The 17,678-nt window shown below is 44.1% G+C and overlaps 1 protein-coding gene across 9 annotated transcripts in view; it reads left to right on the plus strand.

Annotated features, from left to right (window-relative positions):
- The window catches only part of PATJ (PATJ crumbs cell polarity complex component), a 445,385-nt gene that overhangs the window by 384,552 nt on the left and 43,155 nt on the right, over positions 1–17,678 (plus strand). For all 9 annotated transcript variants that reach the window (XM_062191443.1, XM_062191441.1, XM_062191445.1 and 6 more), the window contains one exon: positions 11,093–11,176. In XM_062191443.1, the coding sequence (XP_062047427.1) occupies positions 11,093–11,176 (84 nt within the window). The remainder of the gene's footprint in view (positions 1–11,092; positions 11,177–17,678) is intronic.

A 17,678-nucleotide genomic window follows, 5' to 3' on the forward strand; every position in this document is an offset into this window, starting at 1 on the left:
AGACTCTATTGTTGACTTACTGTCCTTGTATAGCTATAAACTAAGTTCTTGTTTGTCTAGCATTAGACTAAGGATTTTGCTATCTTCATCATATTTTCACTTCCAAGTTGTTTGGACTTCCTGCTGAGAAAGTAGCCTACAGTGTAGAAGGCACATCTGTCTATGATTTCTGAACAATGACAGCCATAGAGAAGAACTGAATCAAGTGGTGTCTAAAAGTAGCATCCCTCCTCTAAGGCAATAGATCTGAACTATGGTTTCTTTTAGGAGAAAATTTAAATCTCCATTTTTAAAAGATTTATTTATTTTATTTGAAAGGCAGAGTTACAGAGAGAGAGGGAGAGACAAACAAGAGAGATCTCCCATGCACTGGTCCACTCCTCAAATGGCAACATCAGCTGCGGTTGGGCCAGGCCAAAGCCAGGAGCCAGGAGCTTCTTCCAGGTCCCCCATGTGGGTGCATGGTCCCAAGTACTTGTGCCATCTTCCGTTTCTTTCCCAGTCCATTAGCAGGGAGCTGGATCAGAAGTGGAACAGCCAAAACACAAACCAGCACCCTTATGGGATGCTAGCACTGCGAGCAGTGGTTTAACCTGCTCTGCCACAGCGCAAGCCCTCAAAATCTCCATTATATATTTAATATCTTTAATATTTCTATTAGTCCACATGGGTCTTTCTTTTGAGAAGGGCTTTTTATCTGAAAGCAAGATAATAAGATACAACTCTTAGTATCATTGGTAAGTATGCTTTCCCCTTTAAATATGAAATTCAATGAAGAGCTTTTCTGTAGTTAAAATGTCCCTTAGGAATCCCTGTAGGGGCTGCTTGTTGAGGCCTTTATGAGTATAGCAAAGACTGTGTTTATTTCCAGAGTGATCCAAATTAAGTAAAATGTGCCTGAAAACAATAAAATTAAATCATGTAGACATATTACTTTAGCTACCATATAATTATTACCAAACTTTCATCCTGAATGCTTGTTAAAACAGTCTACTAAATATATCTAGAAATATAAAATCTCATTCTACCAAATAGTTCATCCACAAAAGGATGCTTATTGATATCCTTCAGCCCACAGGAGACCCTTAGTTAATTTTTCTAACACATGACTTTTTTAAAGTATTGTGGGCCTGTTGTGGCAATAAAATTGCATTTTGCTGAATGCTTGGTACATTTGTGAGTTACCTGATCTCCTTGTTGGCAGCTTGAACAGTAAAGAGAATGTTGACTGATGGGCTGAAGTACCTGAAGACTTTGACTCTGAGGATATACTGTTAGAGATTATGAAATTCCTTTCCAGCAGTTCAAAGCTTAAATCCTCTTGGAGGAGTTTGAGATTTTTGTGGGGCTCAGTGATAATTAAGCCTCTCACACTGGCTTCTTTAAATTGTTCTCTAAGCTAAAGTAATTAAATCCTTGGAAGTTCAGATGGATTTTAACATCCATTTGTAATGGGTATTTTGGTGACATTCCACTAGTACTTGACCATCAGGGGCTTGGTTGGATTGAGGTAGGATTATGACATTCTGACCCCATCTACCTCTCTTTCCTTTTCTTCCTTCCTTTCTTTTTTTAAAGATTTATTTATTTATTTGAAAGTCAGAGTTACACAGAGAGAAGTAGAGAGAGACAGAGAGAGAGAGAGAGAGAGAGAGAGAGGTCTTCCATCTGATGGTTCACTCCCCAATTGGCCGCAATGGCCAGAGCTGTGCCGATCCAAAGTCAGGAGCCAGGAGCTTCTTCTGGGTCTCCCATGCAGGTGCAGGGGCCCAAAGACTTGGGCCAACTTCTACTGCTTTCCCAGGCCATAGCAGAGAGCTGGATCGGAAGTAGAGCAGCTGGGTCTTAGACCAACACCCATATGGGATGCTCTACGGGCAATATCTTAACCTGCTGTACCACAACACCAGCCCCAACCTCTCTTTTCTGAGTCATTTTGATCTCAATTTCTTGATAATCATTTAGCAAGCTTTTATTAAGTGCTTCCTTTGGGCTCAGCACCAGGATACCGTGATGAGTTGCAAGTAGCTAGGTCCTGAAATGGTCCTTCGTGAACAGGACATAGTATGGGACATAGATCCATAAACAATCAATCACTTGTGATGCTGTGCTGAGTTCAGTAATACTAGTAGATTTAGTGGCAACCCACAAGAAGAGCATTCAAATTTCCCAGGGAAGAAGTCAGAGAAGATTTCATTGAAGCAGTGGCAGTTGATTGCCTCTAATAGAATTTCATGAAACAAAGGAGGCAGCAAATAAAAGAAGGCATGACCTTCAAGTATTTTAGAGCTCTTTATACAGGATATTTCTGTAAAAGTATACAAGAGGGACAGCTTTTGGCCTGGAGGTTAAGGCACTGCTTGGGACATCAACATTCCACGGCAGAGTGCGAGTCCTGGCTTTGCTGTCTATTTCAGCTTCCCGCTACTGCTGGCTCTGTGGGCATGTTCAGTTCCTGAGTCCCTGCCACCAGGGTGGGAGACCTAGATGGAGTTCCCGGCTCTTCACTTTGACCTGGCTTATCCCTGACTGTTAAAGGCATTTGGGGAGTGGCCCAGCAAATGGGAGCTCTCCATCTCTCTCTCTCTCTCTCTCTCTCTCTCTCTCTTTCTCTCTCTCTCTCTCTCTCTTTCTCTCTATCTGCCTCTCTGCCTTTCAAATAATTTAAACAAATAGGGGCTGGTACTGTATTATAGAAGATTATTAAGCCACCGCCTGCAGTGCTGGCATCCCATACGGGTACTGGTTCAAGTCCTGGCTTTTCCGCTTCAGATCTAGCTCCCTGTTCCTGCTAATGCACCTGGGAAAGTGGTGGAGGATGGCCCAAGTGCTTGGACTCCTGCACCCACATGGGAGACCTGGAAGAAGCTCCTGGCTCCTGGCTTTGGCCTGCCACAACCCTGGCTGTTGTAGCCATTTGGGAAGTAAATTAGCAGATGCAAGACTTCTCTCCCTCTGTGAAACTGCCTTTAAAATAAATAAGAGACATCTTAGAAAACAAAACAAATAAGATGTTTACTTATTTATTTATTTTTCAGTGTTTTTTTAACTTTTATTTAATGAATATAAATTTCCAAAGTACAGCTTATGGATTACAATGGCTTCCCCCCCCCAACTTCCCTCCCACCCGCAACCCTCCCCTCTCCCATTCCCTCTCCCCTTCCATTCACATCTAGATTCATTTTCTATTCTCTTTATATACAGAAGATCAATTTAGTATATATTAAGTAGAAGGAGAGGTCTCACACTTGCTGTTTACTCATGAAATGACCACACTTGGCTGCTTCTGGGCCAAGCCAAACCCAGGACCCACAATTTAATCTAGGTCTCCTACACGAGTAACAGGGACCCAAATACTTGAGCCATCACCTGCTGCTTCCCAAGGTATTAGAAGGAAGCTGGAATCAGAAACAGAGCCAGGACCCTCAAATGGGGGCACCCCAGCATGCAATGTCAGCATTCTAACTGCTGAGCCAGAACCTTGCCCCAATAAATTTTTTTTAAAAATACACAGAGGGATTGGCGTTGAGGTATGGCCAGTTGAGACACCGACTGCAATAACACCATCTCATAGGGGCACCAGCTCAAGTCCTGGCTGCTCCACTTCCAACCCAGCTCCCTGCTAATGTGCCTGGAAAAGCAGCAGAGGATAGCCCAGGTGCTTGGGCCCCTACACCCATCCTGGATGGAGCATCCTTGATCCTACCTTCAGCTCTACCCAGCCCCAGCCATTGGGGGCATTTGGGCCAGCAGATGATTGATATTATCTCTCTCTCTCACTCACTCTGCCTTTCAAATAAATAAATAAATCTTTAAAAAAAAAAGTATAGATTTCATTATAAAAAAATACACAAAAAAAGTCATGCTGTTTGTTTCTTGATAGGGAGATTGGGTGGCTTAGGGACAAGCAGTAGCAAAAAGTTTTCCTGTGTGTACTATTTTGAGTTTAGTACCAGGTGCATATGTTATCTATATTTGAACATAAATACTTTTAGGACTGGAGACATTGAGAGAGTAGTTCATCAATACAATCGATTTGCTAGCCAGCTTCTTCCTCCAGGGTGTCTTTTTTTCCTTTTGTGTTTTTTCCAATTGTAGAATGCAGGAGTTTTCCTCTATTAAATGTATGTCAGACATAGGTCGTTGAGGAAAGCGTTTGTAAGCAGAAGGCTCTTCCCACTTCCCTGAACCCTGCCTGCCTCTTTTGATTAGCAAAACCCACCATCTGAGAGATTTTCCTATCCACTGGCCTAACTCTGCCGTGGCTCTGCAGTTACTGTGCCAAGTGAGTGATTCAAGTATCCAGAGGGACATTGTCGATTTTGTCTTAGATAGTTAGCAAAGTGGTCGTCTTACTGAAGTTTCTCTTGTAGCACAGTTACTAGAAGGACATTGGTTTTTTATTCTTTCAGTTTTGGTCATCTATCAATGATCCTAAGGTGTATGCCATTATTAACAGAAATTAATCTGTTTTCTGGGGCTGAACAAGTTTTTATCTTGACAACATTTTATTGCTTGTATCTATTATAATGTTGCTTTATATCCTCTCATTGAAAAAAAAAATGTTATCTAGTCAATAAATAACAGGCATGGACAGAAACAGGACTGAAAAGATGAAGGATGCAAGAAAAAAAAAAAAAAAAAAAAAAACAAGGATAGCAGATGGAGTTAAGAGAGGGAGCCTACCCTTCATGCTACGTGTAGTGCAGTCCCTTAACCTTGAGCCCGGGCTCACTGTGAGGTTCATAGATCATCACCTCACCTCATTAGACCAAAGGCTTTGCTTTCTACTTCCACAAGTCATCTTTTTGTTCATTGTCTATAAAATGATCAACTCATGGCCTCAAGGTTTTGGCTGCAGCGTTGAGGTAATAGTATTTCAACAGAATTGATACCACATGGGAAAAAAACCCCATTTCGCTTTTGTGTAAGTGCAAAATAAAATACTCAAAACAGATGAGAAGCTTGTGTTCGTGGTGGGAGCACAGGCCTTGGTGCTGAGCAGTCTTGAGTTGGAATTTCATCTCTCTGCTTACAAGCTACAAAGACCTGGTCAAGTTTGAACCCTTATGAGTTTCCATTTCCTCAGCTATAAACGGAACTAATGATACTGAACTTGCTTAGTTGCTAGGAGGATTAAATGGTACAAGTGGAAATGTGTAGTGTCTGTGGCACATAGATGTTAAATAAATGAGAACAGACATCTGATATTAAAAATAGCATTTATCACTCCCTTACTGTGTGCTGGCACAATACATAAGCCTTATCTGTAGATAATATCATAAAAACCATGTCAAAGCTGAGACCTGGAGTCGTTAACAGTCCTCCCAAGCCTGTGGTAGCAGCCAGGATGCAGATGGAGGAGCTCCGACTCCAGAGCCTTCTCATAGCCATTCCCCTCTCCGACCCCGCCTTGCAATAAGCCAGCAATCCACCAACAGGGAGATGATGAACAGGCTGATCCAGGAATAGAGGCGTAAGAGTCACCCAGGTTTTATTGAGTGGAGGGCTATTATTTAAATATGCAAAGAAAGGAAGGGCTAGCAGGGGAGAAGTCACTCAGAGCTGCAGTTTTGCTTGAATAGCTCTAAAGCTTAAAATTTAGGAAGCTATCCAAAAAGGAGGTAAAAATCGCATGTGTGAAATGGGGATTTGGTGTGGTGATTAGGACACCAGGTAAGACAGCTGCATCCCGTTTCAGAGTACCTGGATGTAATTCCAGGCTCCAGCTCCTGATTCTACTTTCCTGTTAATGTAGACCCTAGGGGTAGCAGGTGATGACTCAAGTACTGGGATCCTGCTACTCATGTGGTAGATCTAGAAAATTGCATGGCTCAGGGCTTCAGCCTGAAGTTGGCCCCTATCCCAACTCTTGTAGACATTCTCTGTCTCCTAAATAAATAATTTTTTAAATTTTTTTTTGGAAAAAAAAAAGAGGATAAGTACTTTGCCTAGCAGTTATGATACCTGCTTCCCACATCAATGTACCTGGATTCAGTATCCAGCTCCCATTCCAGTTTCCTGCTAATGCAGACCCTGGGAGACAGCAGTGATGGCTCAGACCTGGACTGAGTTCCTGGCTTCTGACTTCAGCCCCACCACCACCACTATGGCAGGCATTTGGGGAATGAAAGTGTGTATACACACACACACACACACATGCACATACACATACACATATTTCTGTCTCATTATCTGCCTTTTAAATAGATTTAAAAATAAAGAAAGAAACAAGAATCATGGTACATATCAACTCCCAATTCCTTATTTAAAATAATAGGGGGCATACATTGTACCACAGCAGGTTAAACCACCACCTGGGACACCCACAGCCCATATCCAAGTTCCTAGGTTCTAGTCTCAGTTCCCCTACTTCTGACCCAACTTCCTGCTAATGTGCACCCTGAAAAGCAACATATGATACCCCAAGTGGTTGAATCCTGGCCACCTACGTAGGAAACCTAGATGGAGTTCCAGGCCTCTGGTTTCATTGTGGCCCAGCATGGCCGTTGCAGCCATTTGGGGAGTGAAGCAGCAGATGGAAGATGGCATCCTTCTGTCTCTCTCTCTCTCTTTCTCTCTCTCTCTCTCCCTCTCCCTCTCCCCCTCTCCCCCTCTCCCTCTCCTTCTCCCTCTCTCTCTCTCCCTCCCTCTCTTCCCCTCTCCTCCTCGCTCTCCCCCTCCCTCTCTTCCTCCCTCCCTCCCTCCCTTTCAAGTATATGCAATAAATAAACATTTTTTAAAGTAATAAATGTCAGTCTTTTATTATTGACTTATTATTTTGTCATCATACTTTTTCAAGGCCAGAAAAAATTAAATTTTAATATGGCTATATCAATTAGACACCTAATATATCCCAAACCAGGGTCATTTTCACCATTCTGCCCCACTCCATGAAGTACACAAGTTTTAAAACATAAACCTGTTCTTTTCAGCTCACCAGCCCACAGTTCTAATTTAGTTCCTTGTCCCCACCTCTCACCCCTGTGACCCCCATGTAATACAGGTATGAGAACCACAGCTTCAGTTAGCACACAGTGGTACCCAGGAAGAACCATGGCCCTTCTGTGAATAGGTCACAGTGTTTCATGTCTTCTTATATTTCACTGATGAAGACAAAGTACACTAGTCATCAGGCAAAAGGAAAAAAATAGATGAGGAGTTTTCTTTACTTTTTTTTTACTTTTTTTTTTAAAGATTTATTTATTTTTTTACTTGAGAGTCAGAGTCACACATAGAGAGGAGAGGCAGAAAGAGAGAAAGAGAGAGAGAGAGCGAAGTCTTCCATCTGATGGTTCACTCCCCAATTGGCTGCAACTGCCAGAGCTGCGTCAATCCAAAGCCAGGAGCCAGGAGCTTCTGGGTTTCCCATGCAGGTACAAGGGCCCAAACACTTGGGCCATCTTCCACTGCTTTCCCAGGCCATAGCAGAGAGCGGGATTGGAAGTGGAGCAGCTGGGACTAGAACCGGCGCCCATATGGGATGCCAGCGCTTCAGGCAAGGGCGTTAACCTGCTGCACTACAGCACTGGCCCCAATGAGGAGTTTTCATACAGAAAGATTTTTGAGCCAAAATCACATCATTGGCCGTGCATTCAGTATTTATGAGACTGTTCACAGTGTTTTCTCTTTATGCATGGGAGTCCATCTAAGGGCTTTGGATTCAGAATAGTTTTAGGGAATAAAAACCCCATCGGGTCTTTTCTCTCCTTTTCAATTTGAATGGATAAAATTTTCTCATTTGCAATGTATCAAGATCAAAGGAGTTGATATTGAACATCAAGCCCTGTGAAATCCATGTGTAGTCTGGATTCAGTGTGTGATTCTCCCGCTCCTGTGAAATGAAGTGTTTGGGCACCAGATGGCAAACCTGCATCTTGAAGAGGGTATTCCCAGGAGCAGCAGCACCCCTCCCTGCATGTTGTCAGTACAGTGGACCCTTGTTGGGATATTGGTTGTGTTGTGGAGCTCACTGCAGGTCACTGACGCAGCAAGTTTTCTCAAAGTCATTGCCCTGAAACCATCCAGAGAAGCAGACTCTTGGCAGCGTGAAAACACCCTGGGTCTGGAAATTCCGTAAGTCTAGATCTATTGCTGGTAGAAGATCTGAAAAATGGATTGCCTGGATCATGGCACCTTTTCTGGCTCTTGCGGTCATAAGGACTGTTTTCAGAACTGTACAGTTGTAGAATGGAAGTATTCAATATTGTAAAAGTATTTGGAATGCAGATGGGGTGATTCGGTTATAGGCCCCCTTCATTTTGTTGTTGTTGTTGCTTCGCTACTCCAGAATTTGTATTTTAAAAAGCCCTCTAGGCCGGTGCCGCAGCTTATTAGGCTAATCCTCCGCCTGCAGCGCCAGCACCCCGGGGTTCTAGTCCTGGTTGGGGCACTGGATTCTGTCCCGGTTGCTCCTCTTCCAGGCCAGCTCTCTGCTGTGGCCCGGGAGTGCAGTGGAGGATGGCCCAGATCCTTGGGCCCTGCACCCGCATGGGAGACCAGGAGAAGCACCTGGTTCCCGGCTTTGGATTGGTGCAGCGTGCCGGCAGTAGCAGCCACTTAGGGGGTGAACCAAAGGAAAAGGAAGACCTTTCTCTCTGTCTCTCTCTCTCTCACTGTCTAACTCTGCCTGTCAAAAAAAAAAAAAAAAAAGCCCTCTCTTTGCAGGGGCAGTGGAGGAAGGGTTATTTTGTGTTGTTTGTTTGTTTGTTTGTTTGTTTTGTATTTTGTAAGAAAGTAAATTTGGCTTGGAATTTTTTCTATTACTTATTATATGAGGGGTCTTCAGAAAGTTCATGGAAATTTGTAATATGAGAAAACTATCATGGATTTCAAAAAATTTTGCAGCACCTTTTTTTTTTTAAAAGATTTATGTATTTATTTGAGAGGCAGAGTTATAGTGAGAGGGAGAGACAGAGAGAGAGGTCTTCTATCCACTGGTTTGCTCTCCAAACGGTCTTCCATCTGCTGGTTCACTCCCCAAATGGCCAAAATGGTCCAAGCTAGGCCAATCCAAAGCCAGGAGGCAGGAGCTGCTTCTGGATATCCCATGTGGGTGCAGGGGCCCAAGCTCTTGACTATTTTCCAATGCTTTCCTAGGCTGTAAGCAGACAGCTGGATTGGAACAGGAGCAGTGGGACATGAATCGGCACCCATAAGGGATGCTGGGGCTGCAGGTGGAGGCTTAGGCCACTACACCAAAGCACTAGCCCCCCTACGACATTTTTTTTCAAGATTTATTTATTTATTTGAAAGAGTTACACAGAGAGAGAAGGAAGCAGAGAAAGAGAGAGAGGTCTTCCATCCACTGATTCACTTCCCAATTGGCCGCAACAGCCGGAGCTGCACCGATCTGAAGCCAGGAACCAGGAGCTTCCTCCAGGTCTTCCCAGGCAGGTGCAGGGTCCCAAGGACTTGAGCCATCTTCTACTGCTTTCCCAGGCCATAGCAAAAAGCTAGATTGGAAGTGGAGCAGCCAGGTCTCAAACCAGTGCCCGTATGGGATGCTGGCATTGCAGGCGACGGCTTTACCCACTACGCCACAGCACTGGCCCCATTGCAAAATCTTTTAATTCTCCTTTTCCTCAAACTTTTTGAAGTGCCCTCATATTTTTACAAGAAATATTTCATTTTTTTCTGAATGTGAACTTCTGGAGTGCCATCCTTCTGGACTAATATGGAGTTCAGCCATTTGGTGGCTCATTAACTCTCCAGGGTCTTAACAAAACACACAGACACCAGCAAGGCTCTGTGATCACTACCATCAGTCCACCCTGGTAATCTTCAAGCCCATCGTTGCCCAGGCTTGCATTATCTCTTTAAGTCCATGAGCCTGCAGCTTGGATATGGGGCTGCTTTCAAGGCTGGGATCCATTGTGCCTGGAGTCTGCCCTGCGCCTTCACCCTTGATGCTTGCCTGCAGGTCTCACAACCTGCGTGTGTCCAGAACAGAGAATGGAGAACCCCGGGGAGTACCGGTGAAATTCCTCACTGTGGATCTGTAAACCTCTGTATCCAGCCTGCACTGAAATGCTCTTGACCTCACCCGGCAGCCCTCCAAGACACCTGAACACAGTCTTTTCAGTATCGTCACTTTTATTAAAAGCAGGAGGGGCCCATGATTTCTGGTTGCTCTAGTTGTCAGCACACAAGAAGCCCCATGGCAAGGAATTTCAAAGCTTAACTTCTTGCTCAACAGGATGGGAAAGAGGGGGAAGTGGTGTGAACAAATTCAGTTTAATAATTTAGAATAATCCCACCAAACTATAAATATTTGAGTAAATAAATATGAATTGTTTAGGGAGTTCCTTTGGAAACCCTTAGTGGTGATTGCCTTGGGAGAACGGGACCAAGGCCAAGGATGGGAGGCAGTCTTTGTAACACCTGTCTTATTGCCTGAATCCTTTACATTGGTAATGTGATTTTTATGTTGATAAAAAATGTTTAATGTTATTAATTTTGATATAGATTGTTTTATTCATTATTTATTAACTGTGAAATACTTTTCTTCAACCAACGCTTACTTCCTATTGATCTCGGTGTCCTCATTTCCTGGCTCAGAGTGCTGAGTTCAGAGGCATTAATATGTCCAAGATGACACAATGGCAACCAGAGCCCAGATCCACAGCTGTCTTACACTTAGGTCCAGTGCCTTCCTCCCCATCCCATGCCTTGTCCTCCAGGGCTGATGCATTCCACTATGTCCTTTTCTTTCATTGCCCAAGTAATGAGGCTTGGCAAACCCCCTTCATCAGGCCACACATTTATACCAAATCTTTGAATACCCATAAAAACCCATTTCAACCGTGTTTCAAAATACATCATAAAATATAAATGAGAATGACACATAGTTCACCTCAAGTTCATGCATGGCAGCAGCATACAAGGTAACAGTAAAACATGTGGAAAAAGCTTAACACGAATCATAGGAGACCTTAATTATATCTCTGAATAGCACATAGCTGTGTATCTTGTTTATGTCAGAGAAGATATAACATTATTGGCAAATTATAGGTTGCTGCCTGTGCTTTGATTGTTTTCTTAAGGAAGCACTTGTGGTTGTTGAAAATTAATAGTGATTTGTTTTTTATAGGATGCAATAGTTATACATGAAGTCTATGAAGAAGGAGCAGCAGCCAGAGATGGGAGGCTTTGGGCTGGTGACCAGATATTAGAGGTATATAATTTTAATTTTATGCCAGTAAATGTGTTCCTTTGCTGATCTTGATATACAAGGTCAATTTTTCTGTCTTCTACTCAGTTCTCTCCTCACTGATTTCTCTCATTTAACAGAACATGTGCCCTATTCCTTTTTACCCCCCAACATACATTGAACAATTTACTGGCTTAGAATCATGGCAGGCAATCAATCTAAACTTGTCCATGAAAACTTTCTTAAATTAAGAAGAAAAGTTCAACTTGCGCTTAATTTTAATATAGAGACTATATAACATCTAAATCTGATTTTTTTGCCTCTCCATTATTATTCCTTACTAAATTTCCTCCTTAAAACATGTATATATAGGAACAGGCATTTGGCATTGCAGATAAATTATCACTTAAGATGCCTGTATCCTGTATCAGAGTACCTGGTTTAAGACCTGACTCCACGTCCAATCCAGCTTCCTGCTGATGTGAACCCTGGGAGGCAGTAGGTGATGGTTCAGGGTCCCTGCCACCAACATAGGATTGAGTTCTGGGTTCCTGGCTTCAGTCTGGTCTAGTCTTGGCTGTTGTGGGCATTTGGAGAATGGCCCAGCAGATGGAAGATCTCTCTTTGCCTCTATCTCTGCATTTCAAATAAAATAACAATAAAAATTAGTGCTTTAAAATACAACACATACGTACAGACACACACAAGTAAGTATACACAGCTAATACTTCAAAGCACCTTAAATTCTGTTTTCTCAGTCCTAGTAAGTCTGTATGTCAGATGGAGCTCATGCCTTGCCCCAGAGCCTTCTAGCAAGTGAGGATGCAGACTCTTCTCCTTTCAGTTGGCATGGTTTATGGTGCTTATTAAAAACCGAAATGCTCGACTTGACTCCTCCAAACTGACTCACTTTTTAGCACACTTATTAAAGACTTTTAGAAAGTGCAGGGCAGGCACTATCTGAACTAGGGAACGGATGAATGGGAAACCAATGCCAGGCGTTCAGGTAGGTGGAACTAAAGAGCGTTTTCGATGGTGTGAAACCTTTAGGCAACATTTATTTCTTTCACTGGGTGAATTTAATTGAATAGTTAGCATTTTATGGTGAGTATGTGCATTTTTGCGTTGCAACTTTAATATAGCACATTGCAAATGACATCATCGACTTTTATTTTTCCTTTTGGTGGCTCAGTTCTGCCTCCCAAGATGAAAATAGAGCTATAATTAAGGGCAGAAAACATAGGTGAGGAGGGGTTAAAAGAGAGGCCAGGCTAACTGCAAATTAAATTCAGGCCAAGTTATAGAGTTTCTCCGCAGGCCTCTACGGTGCGTCATCGTTGGATAAGGATATATTCCCAGTACGTTCATTAAGGTGTGAGAGTGTGAGGTGAGACAAATAAGCGAGGCCTCTTTGGGAACTGGCTTGACTGTTTTAGCACACAACATAGTTTTTTAGTCATCAGGAATTTTTTTTAATTTTTTGTTTTTCTCTCACTTGATTTTCTAGTCAATTGGTATTATTATAATTGGCATTTTTAGGTGAATAGATTAGTTATTAAAAGATAATGTAGATTGGCCGGCGCTGCGGCTCACTAGGCTAATCCTCCGCCTGCGGCGCCGGCACCCCGGGGTTCTAGTCCCGGTCGGGGCGCTGGATTCTGTCCCGGTTGCCCCTCTTTCAGTCCAGCTCTCTGCTGTGGCCCGGGAGTGCAGTGGAGGATAGCCTAGGTTCTTGGGCCCTGCACCCACATGGGAGACCAGGAGGAAGCACCTGGCTCCTGGCTTCGGATCAGCGCAGCACGCTGGCTGCAGCACACCAGCCGCTGTAGCGGCCACTTGAGGATTGAACCAACGGAAAAAGGAAGACCTTTCTCTCTGTCTGTCTCTCTCACTGTCTAACTCTGCCTGTCAAAAAATTTTTTAAAAAAATTTTAAAAAGATACTGTAGATGAAATATTAAAATGGTATAGATTAAGTATTTAAGATAGTATAAATTAGGTATTAAAATAGTACATGCCTTAATACTTACATAAATTATAAGTCCACACATTATTCTGTAATAGTGACTTGCAACTAAATCTATTATGTTCACTATGTTGAGTGTGGCAGTGCTTCACAGGTATAAATACATACATGTAAAAACCTGTCATGGTACACTTTAAATGTGTATAGCTTATTTCATATCAATTATACCTTAATAAGAATGTTTTTTAAATTGCTATTTGTATTGTATAGACCTTCAGCTACAGTTGCTCTCTTCCATAAAGCATATTCAGGTACCAGTGAACACTCAGTAAAGATTGGCATCTGAAGGAGGCAGGTGCTGTGGCACAGTAGGTTAATCCTCCACCTGCAGTGCTGGCATCCCATATGGGCACTGGTTCAAGTCCCAGCTGCTCCTCTTCCAATCCAGGTCTCTACTGTGGCCTTGGAAAGCAGTGGAAGATGGCCTGGGTCCTTGGGCCCCTGTACCAGCGTGGGAGACCTGGAGGAGGCTCCTGGCTCCTGGCTCCGGATCAGCCTAGCTCTGGCCATTGCAGCCATTTGGGAGCGAACTATTGGATGGAAGGCCTTTCTCTCCTTCTCCTCTCCCTCTCACTGTAACTCTGTCTCTCAAATAAATAAATAAAATCTTGAAAAAAAAAAAAAAGGTTAGCATCTGGGAAGCAGGTTTATTTTAAGTGGAAGGAAAATCTGAGAGGAGAATCTGAAAGATAAAGTTAGCCATATCTTGGCATGTAGCAGAATTATATTCTACAACGTGGATGGACAGTCTGTACTTCTAATTACTGATAGCCATACAGGCTCCTGTCTTAGCTTTGACGGGGCTGAGTTCATGGGAGTATATCCTGTGTTTAGATAAGAACTGCAGCTCTCAGTTTGGCCAAGTGACAAGTTCCTTTATAAGCAGCTTTAGCCCGCACACTGGGACTTGTTCTAATTAGGCTGAGGAGGACCAAGGCTTAATGCTGCGTGCTCAGCCTGCAGCCTGTGGGCTGCCTGGATAAGACATTAGCCATCTTTGTTGGGGCATGTGGAGACCACAACACAAGGCAGCCCCACACCAGCACTTGGCTAAGCAATGGCCTCTCCACTCAAGGACCTCTGCGTTCTGTGAGCTGGCCTTCTATGGTTTTAGCATTATCCTTGTGTTAAAATTCGGACAAGCCACATTTGTGGCAGTGTTTGTGATTCTATGACGAACAGGGACTGTGTCTTCTTCCTGATTCTCCTGTGAATTCAGTCCCTCCACTTATCCTACCTCACTGCCATTATCCCCTTCTGTGTGGGAGCAGAAAGGAGAGCATTAATGCTGATTTTCCATGTGGAGTAAAATGGTGAGGAACTGCAGCCCTAGTTGGGTTATTTTTTCCTTTTCAAGTAATGGTTCACCCTCTTCCTGACATGCCTGTGCTTTCCAAGGACAGTGATACACCCCCATTGACAACTGATGCTTCCTTGGCCCTTCTCAGATAGGGAGCCTGCTGTTACCGCCTACTCCTCCACAATCGGTGTTTGAATAATGCACATAGCGCTCTATAAGGCACATAAGGTAGTACATCATTCCGCAGTACTCCAGCCACACAGCAGTATTTCTGACCTGACTCTTGGCCCATTTAATGGTGTCTCTTAATGAGCAAGGAGCAAGTAGAAACTGTGAACTTAGATCACTTGGATCTGAGCAGACTCCTGACCGATGAACTAAAGGAGAAAACTGCTTTCAGAAGGCAGATGTTTGGTGCAGCAGTTAGGACACCGCCTGGGATGCCCACATCTCAGATCAGAGTGGCTGAGTTGGAGTCCCAGGTCCTCTTCTGATTCCCGCTTGCTGCTAATGAGCACCCTGGGAGACAGCTGGTACTGGCCCAGGCACTTGGCTTCCTACCGCTTATGTGGGAGACCTGGATTGAGTTTTAAGCTCCTGGCTTCAGCCTGGGCCAGCCTTGGACATTCGGGGAGTGAACCAGGAGATGGAAGATCTCTGTCTCTTATGTATTTCTGCCTTTCAAATAAATAAGTATTTTTTAAAAAACAAACAGAAAAAAAAAAAAGCTTTCCTTTAAAAAAAGAAGGAACTGCCTTTGGAACTTTGAGTTTAATGACAGTAATTTCAACTTAAAGCATATTCAATAGGGCTTTTCACAAGGTGTTTGGAGGAGCCAGCATTGTGGTACAACAGGTTAATCCACCCCTGAAAACACCAGTATCCAGTATGACGGCTGGTTCAAGTTCCTGCTGTTCCACTTCCAATTCAGCTCCTGCTAATGTACCTAGGAAAGCAACGGAATATGGCCTGAGTGCTTGGGCCCCTGCTACCCATGTGGAAGACCCAGATAGAGTTACAGGCTCCTGTCTTTAGCCTGGCCCAGCCCTAACTGTTTAGCTATTTGGGGAATGAACTGTTTTTTGGAAGATCTCTCTCTGTATCTCTCTCTCTCTCTCTCTCTCTCTGTAACACTGCCTTTTTTAAAAATTTTTTAAGATTTATTTATTTGAAAAGCAGAAATGGGGGGTGGGGAGAGAAGGAGAGAGAAATCTTTCACCTACTGGTTCACTCTCCAAATGGCCACAATGGCCAGGGCTGGGCCAGGCTGAAGCCAGGAGCTGCACCCAGGTCTCTCCATCAGGGCAGAGACCCAATTCCTTGAACCATCCTCCACTGCCCTCCCAGGCACATTAACAGGGAGATGGATGGGAAGTGGGGCAGCCAGGACTAGAACAGACACCCATATGGGATGCCAGCACTTCAGGCAGAGGCTTAACCTTCTATGCCACAGCATCAGCCCCAATGCTTTCAAATAAATTAAAAAAATAAAAATAAAAAAAAAACTAAAGAAACAAAGGCTTTTTTTTTTTTAAAGTATTTAGAGACTTATAAAGTTCACCTTCCATCCATAGAGGTAACCTTGATTGATTGATTTTTGATTAAGAGGCAGGAGTGGCCTTGTGTGCCATCTATAGGAATCCAAGAAAATAAGCAGCTTAGACCACACTTTCTAGAGACATTGTTTTCTCCTTTGTTCTGTGGATTGACCTCACAAACCATGAGAAAACATTCGCTGGCCCGAATAAAAGGAATGGCCATGCTGAGAGGCAAACCTCAATTTCTTATAAAATAGTAACTTCTGGCCAGCGCCGCGGCTCACTAGGCTAATCCTCCGCCTTGTGGTGCCGGCACACCGGGTTCTAGTCCCAGTCGGAGCACCGATTCTGTCCCGGTTGCCCCTCTTCCAGGCCAGCTCTTTGCTGTGGCCAGGGAGTGCAGTGGAAGATGGCCGAAGTACTTGGGCCCTGCACCCCATGGGAGACCAGGTGAAGCACCTGGCTCCTGCCATCGGATCAGCTCAGTGTGCTGGCCGCAGCGCGCTACCGCGGCGGCCTTTGGAGGGTGAACCAACGGCAAAAGGAAGACCTTTCTCTCTGTCTCTCTCTCTCTCTCTCTCTCTCTCTCTCTCTCTCACTGTCCACTCTGCCTGTCAAAAAGTAAAAAAAAAAAAAAAAAATAGTAACTTCTAATTTACATCAGGCATCGCCACGTGCCCACCCTGTGCTGAGCGTGTTGCAGGGTTTGTTTCGTGTCATCTCTGCCAACTATGTGTGTTGTCCCCAAGTCACAGATGATACTGCAGCGACTGCTTCAGTAACTTGCACAGGGTCTCACCTAGCCAGGAAGCCGGAAGAAGCACACGAACTGAAGTCCACCTACATCCATCCCAAACCCATGTTCTTAATCCTGTTCTCCTGAATGTTGTTCACCTAAGTGAGCACACCAGCCACCGAGGTATAGCAGAAAAGAAAAAAGCACCGGAAAATGAGGTGCTTTTTTTAAAGATTTATTTATTTGTTTGAAAGGCAGAGTTACAGAAAGAGGAAGAGAGAGAGACCGACCTTCCATGCTTTGGTTCACTCCCCAAATGGCTGCAGTAGCCATGGCTGGACCAGCCTGAAGCTAGGAACCTGAAACTCCGTCTGGTTCTCCCACATAGGTGGCAGGGGTTTAACCACTTGGGTCATCTTCTGCTTTCAGAGGCACATTAGCAGGAAGCTGGATTGGAGGTAGAGCAGCCAGGACTCAAACCGGCACCCATATGGGATGCTGGCAGCCACTTAACCCACTGCATCATAGCGCTGGCCTCAAAAATGAGGTTCTTAAGCATTCTCTCAGCTTATAGAGCCAGCTTTAAACACAGTTTGAAAAGTCATCTTCTTCAGGAGGGCTTTATTCTCTCCTCCCTTCTCTACAACCATTCTCTAAGCCGTGAGTCGTTAGTCTGTAGAATGTTAGCGTAGGGAAGGCCTCAGACCACCTTCCCCTATGCAGGTGAAGGAGCCAGGGTTCACAGGCAGAACAGGGCGTGGAGACCACAGCTTGATGGATCTCTTCCATTCTTCTCTCTGCCAGCTGAGGTCTGGACCCATCTTTTCCTTTGTTTGGCTCTTTGCCCAACTGTGACCTTGAAGGAGTGACCCGGGAGACTTTTGGAGGTGGGGTGGGAGAGGTGGATTTATTTAGTTATTTAAAAGA

Source organism: Lepus europaeus, chromosome 5 (assembly GCF_033115175.1).
Source record: "Lepus europaeus isolate LE1 chromosome 5, mLepTim1.pri, whole genome shotgun sequence".
NCBI classification, from domain to species: Eukaryota; Metazoa; Chordata; class Mammalia; order Lagomorpha; family Leporidae; genus Lepus; species Lepus europaeus.